This window comes from Synchiropus splendidus, chromosome 1, assembly GCF_027744825.2.
Source record: "Synchiropus splendidus isolate RoL2022-P1 chromosome 1, RoL_Sspl_1.0, whole genome shotgun sequence".
Taxonomy (NCBI): domain Eukaryota; kingdom Metazoa; phylum Chordata; class Actinopteri; order Syngnathiformes; family Callionymidae; genus Synchiropus; species Synchiropus splendidus.
This window is the reverse complement of record NC_071334.1, coordinates 785,690-799,272: the sequence shown is the minus strand read 5'-3', so window position 1 is coordinate 799,272 and position 13,583 is coordinate 785,690. Positions and strand designations below refer to the sequence as shown.

The window sequence follows — 13,583 nt, the reverse complement described above, 5'->3', positions numbered from 1 at the left end:
ACGCGAGAAACGGCTACAGTCACTGCGTCACCGTCAGCAGCGCCAGTGCAGAGCTGGCCAAACTCCAACCCGCTTCACTTCCGCTCCCGGCTGGAGCCCAGCTTTATTTTGAAAGAACAGCTCTCGAACTCCCATGTGGAAAAGCCAAAAGACTTTCCTGGTTTGGTCAGTGTTTCTACAGCACTTTCCGTCATCGCATACATGGTTTGATCAAAAGCCGGGATCCGAACTCGTGGCCGGGCCGTGACGTCACATCCGGCGGCTGGGAGCAGCTCAACGTAGCCGGCCGCGCGACTGTAGCAGGTGAACCGAGTGTCGCGGCTCAGCTCGGCGGAGGAGGCGCCACCTGAGCCCGTCGCCCGTCTGACGTGGCGTCTCCGGGTCGAACAGTCGTGTGCGGGGAGAGTCGCGGAGCAGCAGGCGCTGACAGGACGTGAGGTGACGGTGAGTCTCGCGCCCTGGACGGAGCCATTGGCTTCAGACCTCTGTCACGTGAGCGGGACTGTGGTCAGGAACCAAGATCCGGGGGAAGCGTTCACCGACCGAGTCAGCACGTCCGCCACTCAATGGCTTTCTCCGAGGTGCAACTACGTTTCAGTTCGACCCGAGTGTTCGGGATCAGTCGCCACGTGATCAGCCGTCGTCTCTACCGTAACTGCTTCAGTAGACGCGCGGGGACGTTTTGGGGTCGAGCGTGACGTCACTGCGGTGTGTGGCGTTTCTAGAGTCACGTGCCAGTGGCGGAGTCAAAGCGAACTTATCTTTGCATGTTTTCTTTTACTTTGCACTGCTGTCTTTATGCTGTTGTTTTACAGTTTGTTATTGTAGTGTGCATCTCGCGTTGCGTACTTCCTTTCCATTGGACACACCGAATGTCAGGTATAACTGTATGTGTGACAATTAAACCTCCTCAATCTTGAATCTAGCCCAACGTGGTTGGTCACATCCCGATCCGGCGGCAGAGGAGACCAGGTGAGCCAGCCGCAGGCATGAGGGTCCTGGTGACGGGCGGGTCCGGGCTGGTGGGCCGGGCCATCCAGCAGGTGGTGCGGGAGGAGGAGGGCGGCGGCAGAGAGGGCGAGCAGTGGACCTTCCTTTCCTCGCAGGACGCCGACCTCAGGTGAGTCAGCTGCCGCAGCTCTGGAGTCCTGACTCTGACTGGCTGGTCTGCAGGAGCATGGAGGAGACTCGGGCGGTCTTCAGGAAGCACCGGCCCACGCACGTCATCCACCTGGCCGCCATGGTGGGAGGCCTGTTCAGGAACATGAAGAGGAACCTGGACTTCTGGGTGAGAGCTTCACGGGAAACCAGTCAGAGGGGATCCAAGCTGGGGATGCCGCGATGATTATCGGCCCATATCGGCGTGGTCGCTGAGTGCAGACGCCATTTGAAGCTCCGGCACTTGACGGAGCTCGTGAAAGTGAGAGCCTCAGCAGCAGGCTGTGAGCGCGGCTAACGCTTAGCAACGCGTCCGCTCCCAGCGTGACGCTAAGCAAAAGCTTTTGTCAGGGAGACGCAAACCACGGGCTCCGTTGCTGTTTTTGAGTCGGGCTCAGCCGAGTCTGACGCTCCTGCTGACTTTGACCGATGCGGCGCGACAAGCGTGTCAGCATTTCACCGACGCTGCGACGGAAGAGTCGCTGCAGGGTTTCTTCCTCTTTGTGGAGGGATGCGATTGATGAACTGGAATGGTTGGTTTGTTCACGTCACGACCACAGAAGGTCGTTGGCTCCGTGATCCGTGTGAGGGGCTGATGGGAGCGTGGCCGGAAGAGTGGCAGCTCCTGGGGTGCAGGTCAGACGGGGGGATGACCTGCTCTGCTTCCCCTCAGAGGGACAACCTCCACATCAACGACAACGTGCTGCAGGCGGCTCATGAGGCGGACGTGGTGAAGGTGGTCTCCTGCCTGTCCACCTGCATCTTCCCGGACCAGACCAGCTACCCCATCGACGAGAGCATGGTGAGGAGCGCGCGCGTCCGTGCCCGCCTCACCCGCCTCACCCGCCTCCCCCGCAGATCCACCGCGGCCCGCCGCACCACTCCAACTTCGGCTACTCCTACGCCAAGAGGATGATCGACGTGCACAACAGGTGAGGCGCGTGCGCCGGGTCCGGGGAGTCCGGGTCTGACCGCTGCCGCCGCTGCTTCTGCAGGGCTCAGTTCCAGCAACATGGCCGCCGCTACACGGCTGTCATCCCCACCAACGTGTTCGGGCCACACGACAACTTCAGCGTGGAGGACGGACACGTGCTGCCGGGCCTCATCCACAAAGCCTACGTGGCTCAGAGTGAGTGAGTGGGTGGGCGGGGCCTGCCGGGCGCCGGTCTCACTCAGGCCTGTCTCGGCAGAGGAGGGCAGCCCGCTGGTGGTGTGGGGCTCCGGCGCCCCCCGCAGGCAGTTCATCTACAGCCTGGACCTGGCACGCCTCTTCCTCTGGGTGCTCCGGGAGTACCCGGAGGTGGAGCCCATCATCCTGTCAGGTGAGTGGCAGGGCCGCGGCTGGCGCCGGCAGCCGCCTCAGCCCATGTGTCTCTTGCAGTGGGGGAGGAGGAGGAAGTGTCCATCCGAGAGGCGGCGGAGGCCGTGGTGGAGGCGCTGGACTTCTCCGGCCCGGTGGTGGTATCCTTCGGAGCGGGCCGCTCTGTGATTGGCTCTCTGCCGCCCGTTGTCCTGCCTTGACCTCCGCGCAGTTCGACGGCAGCAGAGCCGACGGCCAGTTCAAGAAGACGGCCAGCAACGCCAAGCTGCGGCGCTACCGGCCCGACTTTGCCTTCACGCCCTTCAGCCGAGGTGAGCCGTGCCGCGCCACTGACGTTCTCGCCGCCCACCTCACCACTGACTCCGCCCTCTTCCAGCACTGAAGGAGACCTGCGACTGGTTTGTGGCCAACTACGACTCGGCCCGCAAGTGAGCGAGTCTCTCCGACCTGTGCAAGTCTCGCCTGAGCCAGTAAAGTTCCAGTCATGTTTGTAAAGTCCCTTGTTTGTTCACTTCAAATGGCCCAAGTCAGATCCGGATCCCGGACCACAGTAAACGGGTTTGGGACCTGAAAAGCGCGTTCAAGCTCAGGTAGCGTGACAGCAACGTGCACTCGGGACACGCCCGTCGAGTCGTCACGGTTGGCTGGACTGGCATGAACGCGGCCTGGTTTGGTGGAAGCACCGAGGTTCCTGACCCGGAACCATGTCGTGTGAAAGTCCCCCTGGTTTCTCTTCCTCCACTCGTTAAAACAGGAAGTGATGCCAGTTTCGGTCTCTCATTTTAGCTCCGCATTTTATTCAGGTAAATGTGTTGGGCACCAGCCTCAGAGCAGGCCAGGACACAGCTGCCGCCTGCACGGAGGCACGCCGTCACACCTGGGTTAGACCAGGACCCCCCCCCCCACAGAGTCGAGTTCAGTGAGGGAACGTCAGCGCGCTGTCTGACGGCTGAGGAGCAGAGCGATGGCGACCTCTGCTGGAGGACTGGTGCCACGTTACGTGCCGTCCAGGTAAGGGACAGGAAGCGTGGGCTGCGGTGGTTCCGGTGGGTTTGGTGTGATCTCACCGGGCCATCAGACTCTCCAGTGCAGAACCCTGACAGAAGTGCGACTTTCATCAAAGCGCAGCGCCCCCATGAGGCGGCCGACGACTGAGAGCAGTCCAGCTCAGGCGCTCTGCCGGTGGGCCAGCAGGGGCGCCAGAGAGCTGCTCCAGCCTGCAGTGTCGCTCGTCTGGTTCCCATCAGCTGTCAGTCAAAACATCGGGAGACAAATCGGTGTGTGTGACGTTGATAACGTGTGACGGACTTGCTTTGATGTCCGTTCAGGTGTGAGGAGACACGTGAGTCACGTGAATGGCGAGCGACTTTCTTAAAGCGATCAAAGTCAGAAACTCAGTCAGACTCCGCCCGCCCCGCTGTCCCGGCGGATGAAGCAAACGCACCTCCCCGCGCGTCACAGCCTGGTCCGCGTGGACCTCCCGGTGTTGGGGTCCGGAACCAGAACCGCACGGCTCAGCTCGCGCTCACCATGGAACTCGGCGCACGCGACACCAGCCAGGTGAGCCCCGGCGTCCGCGCGACGCCTCGTGTCCCGCTCACGCGCCGCGCCTGCGTCACCCCGCGACAGCCCGCGCTCGTCCCGCGCACACGTGCGTCGCTTAATCCCGGATTACTGGCCCGACGCCAACAACAACAGTAGCCGCGCGCGCCGCCGTCCGACTTCCCCGCTGCTTTCCGTCATGGAGCCGGATTCCGGGGTCAAGAAGCAGAACTGGGACGTGAAGGAGACCGAGGTGTTCCTGGAGATCCTGGAGGATCTGGACATGAAGAAGTGCTTGGACGGCAGGAAGGTTCGGAACAGCAAGCTGTTCCGGGTGGCGCAGCGGCGGATGACGGCCGCGGGTTTCCACCGCTCCGTGGACCAGCTGAAGATCCGCTGGAAGCTGCTCAAGAGCGCCTACTACAGGTGCAAGAGGGACTCGGAAGCCCTGGCGCCCGTCAAGGTCCAGGGCTGGTGGCGCTACGAGAAGAGCATGGTGGCCATCATGGAGTCACAGCACGCGCTGGTCCACTCGGACGGGACCGACGACGCCACCGAGGACTCTGACTCGTCTGTGGTGAACTGGCTGCGGCCGGATCATGACGATGTCGGCGTCCAGAACCTGGACTTGGCGGTCGGTCCTCCTCTGATGGTTGGTGTGTGTGAGTGAGAGAGCGGGTGGGTCCAGGACGGGCTGGGTCAGGGGTTCGTGCTGCTGTAGCTCCTGTCGAGAGTCAGCCACTGTCACACGTGACTCGGAGGTCAGCTGACACGTGTGGGGAGTCAAGAGCATCGTGTGTTTCAGATCGAAACGGAGCCGGTGATGGACAGCCAGCTGAGGGTCGGCTTCATCGGCGCCGGCAACATGGCGTTCGGCATCGCCAAGGGGATTCTGTCGGGTGAGTCGTGGCTCGGCCCCAGGGCCTCCTCCCAGTTGAACCTCTCCTCCGAGTCTTTCCCGGCTCTGAGGGACGGACTCATCCCGTCTCCCCGTGTCTCTGTGCCTGGACAGGAAAGGTGGCGGCGTCCAGCGTGACGGTCAGCGCTCCCTCCTCCAGGAACCTGAGCCGCTTCCAGGTGAGACTCGGTGCAGCAGCCTGGTTTCCCTGGACTCTGCTGACTTGGTCCTTGCAGGAAATGGGTGTGGCTGTCACTCACTCCAACGTGGACGTGGTCTGCAGGTCTGACCTGGTCTTCGTGGCGGTCAAGCCTCACCTGGTGCCCCCGGTTCTCAGCGAGATCTCGGGGCACGTGACAGAGAAGCACGTGGTGGTGTCGGTGGCCGCCGGCGTCACGCTGGAGACCCTGGAGGAGGTGAGCGTCCCGGCCAGCTCCGGCTCTGGACCCCGCCCCCCGCCCGCTCAGCCTCCGCCGCCTGTGTGTGTGTCCGCCAGCTGCTGCCCCGGGACGCCAGCGTGATCCGGCTGATGCCCAACCTGCCCTGCCTGCTCCAGGAGGGGGCGCTGCTGTACTGCCGAGGCTCCCGGGCCAAGACGGAGGACGGGGCGCTGCTGCGGGCGCTGCTGCGGGGCTGCGGTCTGCTGGAGGAAGGAGCCGAGGCCTGGATGGACGTCCACACGGGACTCAGCGGGAGTGGCGTGGCCTTTGTGAGTGTGGCGTGTGGGAGCCGCCCTGGCGTGTGGGCTCACCCTCCTCTCCCCACCTCCCTCGCCAGGTCTACCTCTTCGCTGAAGCTCTGGCAGAAGGAGCCCTGAAGATGGGGATGCCCAGCTCTCTGGCCCACAGCATGGCCGCCCAGACGGTTCTGGTCAGTTCCTCTGAAGATGCTGAAGATAATGTGATGATGTTGATGACGACGGTGATGAGGAAGGTTATGATGATGATGAAGATGGTGATGGCCCTGGCCACACTCTGCTGAGGGAGTCCTGCTCACGTTCCAGACCCCGAGTCTCTGGTCCAGTTCAGACACCAACGTCTCCGACGGTCTGGACCTCATTGCTCTGGCTGGGACTGGCTCCAGGGCCGGGCACCTGTGAGCCAGAACGGAGCGAGTCCTCCTCAGGTGTGAGCTGGACCAGAAGCGGCTGCTGGGTTCTGAGCCCTCATCTGCTCTGCAGGGCGCCGGGCGCTTGCTGAGGGACTCGGGGAAGCACCCGGCGCAGCTGCGCTCCGAGGTCTGCACCCCCGGCGGCACCACCATCTTCGGGCTGCACGCGCTGGAGCAGGGCGGCGTGCGGGCGGCGGCCATGGCGGCCGTCCAGTCGGCCACGGAGAGAGCCCAGGAGCTGGGCCGCAGGAAGTGAGGCGGCGAGCGGGCGTGTGTTCGACGCGGTCACGTGATCCGAGCCGACGCCTGAATAAAGAGAAGTGTGGATCAAACACGCCTCCCTGTGCCTGGCTCTGTGACGTCACCAGTCGTGTATGAGAACGACACGACGAACGCCGATGATTGACGCGCAGGTCCGGTGAAGTGGTTCCGGGCTGGAGCCGCTGAGTCGACAGCGCCCCCTGCCTCCCTCCCTCCCTGCCGTCAGCGACACACGCGCCCTCTCCTCGCACACACTCCGGCCGCACGCGCTCCTACCGAACCACCGCAGTAAGTACCGCCGAGGTCCCGGTTCCGGCTGCCCTCGCGTCCCTCCGCGGGCCGAGGGAATTCGCGGGAGGACGGAGGCGCAGCTGAGCCGCGCGTGTTAGCTCGCCGCGGCTAACGCTAGCCGGCTCCGTGTTTCGCGTTCAGTTCCCCGCATGAACCCGTTGGTTCGGCCCGCCGGACGGTCCTTGGACGCCCGTGGGTGGAGGACGATGCGGGGGAGGCCGCTGGTCAGCGCGAGAGCTCCAGGAAGAGAGCGACGTGGTCGGCTCCTGGAACCGGAAAGCCGTGCCGCTGAGGCGGCTGGATTTCAGGATGCAGCCGGTGTCACTCTGCTGGGGCTCGGTCATGTGTGAGGTGTTACGCTGGTGCTTTCCTGGGCTCGAGGGTGGACGAGACATTCCCTGACCAGAGTGAGCACTCGAGTGACTCGGAGGAAGCCGCTGTCCAGGCTGCCGGTCACCAGAGGTCAGGGAGGAAAGCGGAGTGTTGAGCATGCCGTCTGGTCCGGGGTCAGGTCTCACACCGGCCTGTGACCTGTTCCTCTGCGGGTGAAAGCTTTTCCTGACCGGGTCGACTTGGTGCCGAGGACGGTGACGAGTCCGACTGGTTTCTGGGCGCATGTTGAACCACGACGACGCTGGTGACGCGTGTCACTGACGCGGCCGTCCGAGTCGTCAGTGATGTCGCCGGTCTGTTGACTTGCTGTCAGTGGTGCGAGCATCAGGCCAGGGTGCGGGTCCTGGCCCGGATGAGAGCCGGCGCTCTGCCCACCCTGGACTCCACATCAACACATGAGAGATGACTGGCTGAGCGGCTGCGACCCGCTGCATGAGCTGTGTGTTCGCCTCCCAGCATGCCGCATGCCTGCGCTCCGGTCCCGTCCCCGCGTGTCTAACCCACGTGTGTGTGTGAGTGTGAGTCTAACCCAGAAGCCTGTTCCTCTTCTCTGTTTCTGTCCTCGTCGGATCAGACATGATGCCCAGCAAGGCTCCCCCCCGCACTGCCGAGGACCTCGGCCCCAGACCCGCCGCCGGCTCCTGCCAGCGGAGCAGCGACACCGCCTCGTCCTCTCCGGAGAGCGGCGGCGCCAACGGAGACGCCAAGCGAAACGGGAAAAGCCGCCGACGCAAGAAGCGCTCGTCCAATCTCGATGGTGGCGCCGCCACCGAAGACGAGGCCAGAGGAGACGCGGTCCGCCCGGGGACCAGGCGGGACGCCGGCGCCTCGCTGGCCGGCCTGCAGTCCGAGTGCGCCACCGTGTGGTTGGAGAGAAGCCGGTACGAGCGGGCAGAGAGTCTCTACCACGCCTGGCTGGCCAGCAACTCCAATGGCGCCGGCAAGAAGACCCGCTCCCTGCCGCCTCCAGGGAAGTCCAGCCCCGCTGCCGTGACGCCACCTGCTGCACCGGCGCGTCCGCGCGGCCTCCCCTCAGTGAAGGAGTCGGACTTGCTCCGGTCCGCTCAGCCGCCTCCCCCCGACTCCCTGAGCCTCCGGACGTCCCCGGCCGCCCTCCAGGCGCCCGACCAAGGCCGCCGGTCTCTGAGCCCGAGCTCCGCCGCCCCCCGCCAGTCTGTCAACGGGCTCCCGGGCGTCCCGTTGCAGCTCCTGCAGGGGGTCTGGCTGGACAAGCCGCAGTACGACCGTGCGGAGGCGGCCTTCTATCAGAACCTGTACGGCAGCAACTCGTCCAAACGGCCCGGCGCTGCCGCCTCCTCCAGAGGCGCTGAGCGCCCCCATGGCCTGGCGGAGGAGGAGGAGGAGGAGGAGCCGGCGGCCCCTCAGGGGAAGGCTGAGGTCTTCCATGCGCTGCACCCCATCCAGGAGGAGGAGGAGCCAGCAGAAGACCCCTCTGGGTCCACCTGCTTCCTGCACCCCGACAGCGAGCCCGTTTGGACAGACAGGGGCCAGTTCCACCACCGCGGTGGGAAGAAAGGTCGGAGGTCAGGAGGTGCCGCCGCCGCCAACCAGCTCGGGGTCAAGTATGGCGGCGCAGACTCACCACGTCTCCATCGTTTGTTTGTGGTCGCCCTCATCTGTTCCCCTCATGCCCTTACCATGACTCAGCGTTCTTGGTTTGACCTCTCACCTGCTTCTGCTCTCCTGTCCCTCGCGCCACCTTCTGCGCGCTCCCGTTTGTGACGGAGCCGGGGGTCGGTGCGAGGGCGGTACCGGACGCGTGGTCTTCACCGTCGTCTCCCTGCTCTCCTCCGCAGCACCATGGCCTCCGTCAGCTTCCTGGCTCAGGAGAGGATCTGGCTGGACAAGCCGCGCTACGACGAGGCCGAGCGCCGCTTCTATGAGCGGCGCAGCCGAGGCCCGCCGCCGCCCGCGCAGGTAACCCGGGCGCCGCACGCTTCGGTGGAGCCGGCGCTCACCCTCTGTCTGCTGCAGGACGTGGGCTCCACCTCCATCCTGCAGGACATCGCCCGAGCGCGGGAGAACATCCAGAAGTCTCTGGCCGGGGTGAGTCACCGCAGCACACCTGAGCGTCGCACCTCACCTCTGCAGCTGTCTCCATCTGTCACCTGCAGCTCAGGACCACCCTGTGTGGCAACCCTGTGCCCCCGACTGCTGTAAGCCTCCCCCCACTGGAGGGACCCGTGTGCCCCGACTAACACGTGTCCGTGTGTCCGTCCGGTTTTACTTCGAGCGACTCAAGAAACACACACACACTTGTATCTCTATCCCTGTGGGGACCATGACCCTCCACGGACCATGAGCCTCTCCACCTGGGTCAATTGTGGGGCTCTTTAGCCGGCCCCCACAAGCATAGCTAAACCAGCTACACACACTGTGTGTTCAGAAGTCTGCATGGTGTTTTCACGACCTCTGACCCCAAGCTTGTCTGAGAACCGGTCCAGAGATGAGATGGCTTTCTTCATTTTGTGTGTGTGTGTGTGCGTCAGAACCCCAGCCCAGCCTGCAGCCCAGCGGATCAGGAGCTGGTGTCCCGCATCAAGAACCTGGAGCTGGAGAACCAGCACCTGTACAAAGGTGAGTGCAGGACTGGGACTCTGCGGCGTCTGGTCTCAGGGTGACCTGACGTGACTCTGGTCTGCAGTGATGGACGACTTGAGGTTGTCTCTGTCCAAGTTGGAGTCTCGCGTGGCTGTTCTGGAGACGCCTGCCGCCGCGGCCGCACTGACCAATGTGAGTTCACACACACACACACACACTGGCTCTCTGAAAAACCAGGTGACCCGCCGGTGCCCCCGGCTCCCCAGGGCACGTCGGCCCAGAAGAAAGCAAACACTCCGTCCAAAACAGAAGACGACGACGACCTGGACCTGTTCGGCAGCGAGGAGGAGGACGAGGAGGCGGAGAAGCTGCGGGAGCAGCGGGTGAAGGAGTACGCCGCCAAGAAGAGCCAGAAGCCGGCGCTGGTCGCCAAGTCCTCCATCCTGCTGGACGTCAAGCCCGTAAGCTGGCCTGCGGGGGAGAGTACGGGCGCGAGCGGGTGGCGCCACTGAGCTGCGCGGCTCTTTCAGTGGGACGACGAGACGGACATGCGGCGGCTGGAGGCCAGCGTGCGCTCGCTGCAGATGGACGGCCTGCTGTGGGGCTGCTCCAAGCTGGTACCAGTGGGCTACGGCATCCACAAGCTGCAGATCGGCTGCGTGGTGGAGGACGACAAGGTGGGGACGGACCTGCTGGAGGAGGAGATCCTCAAGTTCGACCTCTACGTGAGTGGGGCGGGGCAGGGCGGGGAGCCACGCACTCTCTCTCTGTCTCACGCTCGCTGTGTTCCAGGTCCAGAGCGTCGACGTGGCCGCCTTCAACAAGATCTGAGCGCCGCATTAAACACTCGCACTGACCACTCCTGCCTGCCGTCTGTCTCTCTGGGTCCCACACGGGCCGGTCAGGTCCCAGAGCCTGGTCCCCGGGGGGTGGGGGGGAGCTCACCACACCATTTGTTGGTCATTTCTGACGTCTGGGTCAGTCGGGGCCACACAGCCGCACGCTGGTCCCGGCACCGACCCACAGGGCCGGGTACAGGGGTTCGGTGAAGCGGCCGGCAACTCGCTGCAGAAGTCTGGCGTCCCCCCGCGTCACCAGGTAGAACAGAAACAACGTCAGGCTTTCAGAAAACTGACATGATTCAGTTCGCAAGTTGCAGGAGTCTAGTGACGTCGCTTGCTCGTGATGTCACTCTCTTCCAAAGAAACAACCAACACACCCGGCAGCAGAGGAAACACGGCGACCACGTGTCCCACCTGCCGCGGAGGGAGTGAGCGCTTCCAGCCCTGAATCGGACCGACAACCCTCCTGCATCCATCCGCCCGCGCATCGAAGAGCCGACAGCGAATGCAAACATTTATTTCTGACGTTTCCGTGACGACAGGAGTATCAAAACAGAAAGTGATGATTTGACATGATTTGAAGAGAAAGTTCACTCTCACTCCTTCATCACCCGGTCACTTCCTCCTTCATGACACCACCTTTCTCCACCTGGCAAAGACAAACCGCGCTCGGGAGCCTGGCGCTCAGGAGCCAGGCGCTCGGGAGCCAGGCGCTCGGGAGCCTGGCTCCGGCTCCGCTCTGGACCAGAGAAGGACCCGCTGCAGACTTGTTGCTCCGGGTTCCGACCCAGAGGGTTCCGGCACCTGGAGCTGACCTGTGCCCGAGACAGGATCCCAGGAAGCTCCGACTCTCACTCCTCCACCAGCAGGTTCCTCCTCCGTGATCATCATCTCATCACCTTCAGCCGCTCATCCTTTCATCCACCTACTCAGCCTTCTGCGCCTTCACTCACTGTCTGTCCATGTGTTCATGCATCAGCAGATAAAAAGGTTAAAAAAAGTCGGAATGGGTTTCGGAGCGGCCCGTCACTCAAAGGCGAGCAGGTCGGGGTGTGGCTCCGCCTCCTCTCCCCTGCTCTCCAGCGGCGGCTCCTCCCCCTCTGCCTGCTGCCAGACCTCCGGGGGCGGGTCCTTGTGGATGAGGTCGGGCACGCTGCGCTGCAGGGGGCCGTCCTGCGCCTGGGCTGGCTCCTCCCCCTCCAGACAGGACGTGGCGTGGGCGTCCTGGCGGGGGGAGGGAGGCAGCGAGGGGTCGGGCGAGGAGACCACCGGGTCGGAGGAGATCATCATGTCCTGCGTGGTCTTCAGCGGCCGGGGGACGCGCTTCCTCCCGGACGACGGCGGCGGCGGCTCCAGCCGCGGGATGACGTGGGCGCTGCGGCAGACGGCAGGCGTCACGTGACCGGAGGGGCAGCGCGCGGCGCGGCGGCGGTTACCTGCCGGAGCTCCACGGAGCATCCACGTTCTTGTTGACCTCAGTGACCCCGACGTCGCCGTGGTGACTGGACTCTCTCCGTCTCAGCAGGTCGTTGACCTTTGCCCCCACAGCCCTCCCCAGGTTGAGGGCGCTCTTCAGCCTCTGCTGGCCGCCGGCCCTGGAGGAGAGCGGACTCTGGCGCTGAGCGCCCGAGTTGTGGAACATGCTGTGGTCCACTGTGGGGGGTGGAGGGGAAGAGAGGAGAGGGGGGTGAGCAGCACACGGCTGTGGTGTCGACATGCAGCCACAGCAACAGCACAGCAAGCCGCTCCTCAGCGGGGGCAAGGGGGGCACCACACACACTCACAGGGGAGCAGGCCGGACCTCTTACCTCCAGCACGGAGCTCAGCCCTCGGCAGCAGAGACATGAAGCAGAAGAGCTGCTGACTCACGACTCCACACTCACAACTCAAGAATGAAAAGGTGGGAATCAAAGATGGCCGAGGGCAGGAAAGGCACCCGGCGCTGCTTAGCTTGAGCCGCTGACCCTGACGGGACAGTCACGTGACCAGGAGCTGGCGCTGGCTCGGCAGGCCTGGGCGACTGGGACTCGGGAGGAAGCGGAAAGGGCTCCTACCTAGCGGACTTCCCAGGCTGCCGTTGGACGGGGAGAAGACGGCGGGGTCCAGCGGAGGCTGGGGTCGGGGCGTGGTGGCCTGGCAGGTGACGGCGGGCACCGTGGAGCGGAAGGTGATCTCCAGCAGGCTGTCCTGCCAGTCCCCTGCAGCAGAAGAGCAGAGTCAGGTTCGGGTGAGTCAGGTTCCCGCCGCCGGCCGCGGAGACTCACCGCAGCTGCCCCTCTTGGTCTCCAGCTCCTGGAGCTGCTGCACCAGCAGGGAGATGTGCTGCAGCAGCTCCTTGTTCTGCAGCAGCAGCTGGTGGAGCCGGGCCTGAGACTCCAGGCGGGCGGTGGCCTCGGCGCTCAGCTGCTCCTGCAGCAGGTGGACCTGAGGAGGGGGGGTAAGAAGATGAAGGCCACCATCTTCTTATCATGAAGATGGTGGTCTTCATCACGACCACCATCTTCATGATAATCATCTTCCTCCTCATCTTCATCATCTTCCTCATTTTCATCACCATCTTCATCATCCTCCTCATCTTCATCACCATCTTCCTCCTCCTCCTCATCTTCATCACCATCTTCCTCCTCCTCTTCATCACCATCACCCTCCTCATCTTCATCACCATCTTCCTCCTCCTCTTCATCACCATCCTCATCTTCATCACCATCTTCCTCCTCCTCTTCATCACCATCACCCTCCTCCTCTTCATCACCATCTTCCTCCTCCTCTTCATCACCATCACCCTCCTCATCATCATCACCATCACCCTCCTCCTCTTCATCACCATCTTCCTCCTCCTCTTCATCACCCTCCTCCTCCTCATCTTCATCACCATCACACCTCCTCCTCATCTTCATCACCATCACCCTCCTCATCTTCATCACCATCTTCCTCCTCATCTTCATCACCATCTTCCTCCTCCTCCTCTTCATCACCTTCACCCTCCTCATCTTCATCACCATCACCCTCCTCATCTTCATCACCTTCACCCTCCTCATCTTCATCACCTTCACCCTCCTCATCTTCATCACCCTCCTCCTCATCTTCATCCTCATCACTATCATCTGCTCTTCTTCATCACCATCATCATCATCTTCCTCATCTTCATCACCATCTTCCTCCTCCTCATCTTCATCACCCTCCTCCTCCTCATCTTCATCACCAT

At 63.3% G+C, this 13,583-nt stretch overlaps 4 protein-coding genes across 8 annotated transcripts in view; 3 read left to right on the top strand and 1 right to left on the bottom strand.

Moving 5' to 3' along the window:
- Positions 1-152: 152 nt before the first annotated feature.
- On the top strand, positions 153-2,968 carry LOC128750537 (GDP-L-fucose synthase-like). The gene is made up of 10 exons (XM_053850767.1): positions 153-444; positions 927-1,120; positions 1,174-1,288; positions 1,832-1,960; positions 2,017-2,090; positions 2,154-2,287; positions 2,349-2,480; positions 2,540-2,619; positions 2,691-2,790; positions 2,856-2,968. The coding sequence occupies exons 2-10, from the start codon at positions 990-992 to the stop codon at positions 2,909-2,911; spliced, it is 951 nt and encodes a 316-aa protein (XP_053706742.1). The 5' UTR covers positions 153-444; positions 927-989; the 3' UTR covers positions 2,912-2,968.
- A 162-nt stretch (positions 2,969-3,130) lies between these two features.
- pycr3 (pyrroline-5-carboxylate reductase 3) lies at positions 3,131-6,292 on the top strand. Of its 4 annotated transcripts, none has more exons than XM_053850222.1 (7): positions 3,131-4,039; positions 4,827-4,920; positions 5,034-5,098; positions 5,156-5,335; positions 5,416-5,628; positions 5,697-5,789; positions 6,100-6,292. In XM_053850222.1, exons 1-7 carry the CDS (start codon positions 4,010-4,012, stop codon positions 6,283-6,285), a joined length of 861 nt encoding a protein of 286 aa, XP_053706197.1. In that variant the 5' UTR covers positions 3,131-4,009; the 3' UTR covers positions 6,286-6,292. The 4 variants fall into 4 exon arrangements, with proteins under 4 accessions (XP_053706197.1, XP_053706026.1, XP_053705948.1 ...); XM_053850051.1 differs by lacking the exon at positions 3,131-4,039 and adding an exon at positions 4,046-4,655; XM_053849973.1 differs by lacking the exon at positions 3,131-4,039 and adding an exon at positions 4,046-4,673.
- Positions 6,293-6,408: 116 nt separating this feature from the next.
- On the top strand, positions 6,409-10,418 carry LOC128749656 (uncharacterized). 2 transcript variants are annotated; one of them, XM_053849524.1, is made up of 10 exons: positions 6,409-6,578; positions 7,549-8,557; positions 8,792-8,912; positions 8,970-9,041; positions 9,110-9,151; positions 9,485-9,572; positions 9,640-9,728; positions 9,803-9,997; positions 10,067-10,261; positions 10,329-10,418. In XM_053849524.1, exons 2-10 carry the CDS (start codon positions 7,551-7,553, stop codon positions 10,365-10,367), a joined length of 1,848 nt encoding a protein of 615 aa, XP_053705499.1. In that variant the 5' UTR covers positions 6,409-6,578; positions 7,549-7,550; the 3' UTR covers positions 10,368-10,418. The 2 variants fall into 2 exon arrangements, with proteins under 2 accessions (XP_053705499.1, XP_053705574.1); XM_053849599.1 differs by lacking the exons at positions 6,409-6,578; positions 9,110-9,151 and having other exon boundaries at positions 6,585-8,557.
- Positions 10,419-10,842: 424 nt separating this feature from the next.
- The window catches only part of LOC128749771 (carboxyl-terminal PDZ ligand of neuronal nitric oxide synthase protein-like), a 34,104-nt gene continuing 31,363 nt past the window's right edge, over positions 10,843-13,583 (bottom strand). Inside the window, exons 9-12 of the mRNA XM_053849720.1 lie at positions 12,643-12,802; positions 12,433-12,576; positions 11,815-12,031; positions 10,843-11,753 (exon numbers count right to left, since the gene is read on the bottom strand). Of these exons, the coding sequence (XP_053705695.1) occupies positions 11,405-11,753; positions 11,815-12,031; positions 12,433-12,576; positions 12,643-12,802 (870 nt within the window). The 3' untranslated portion in view covers positions 10,843-11,404. The remainder of the gene's footprint in view (positions 11,754-11,814; positions 12,032-12,432; positions 12,577-12,642; positions 12,803-13,583) is intronic.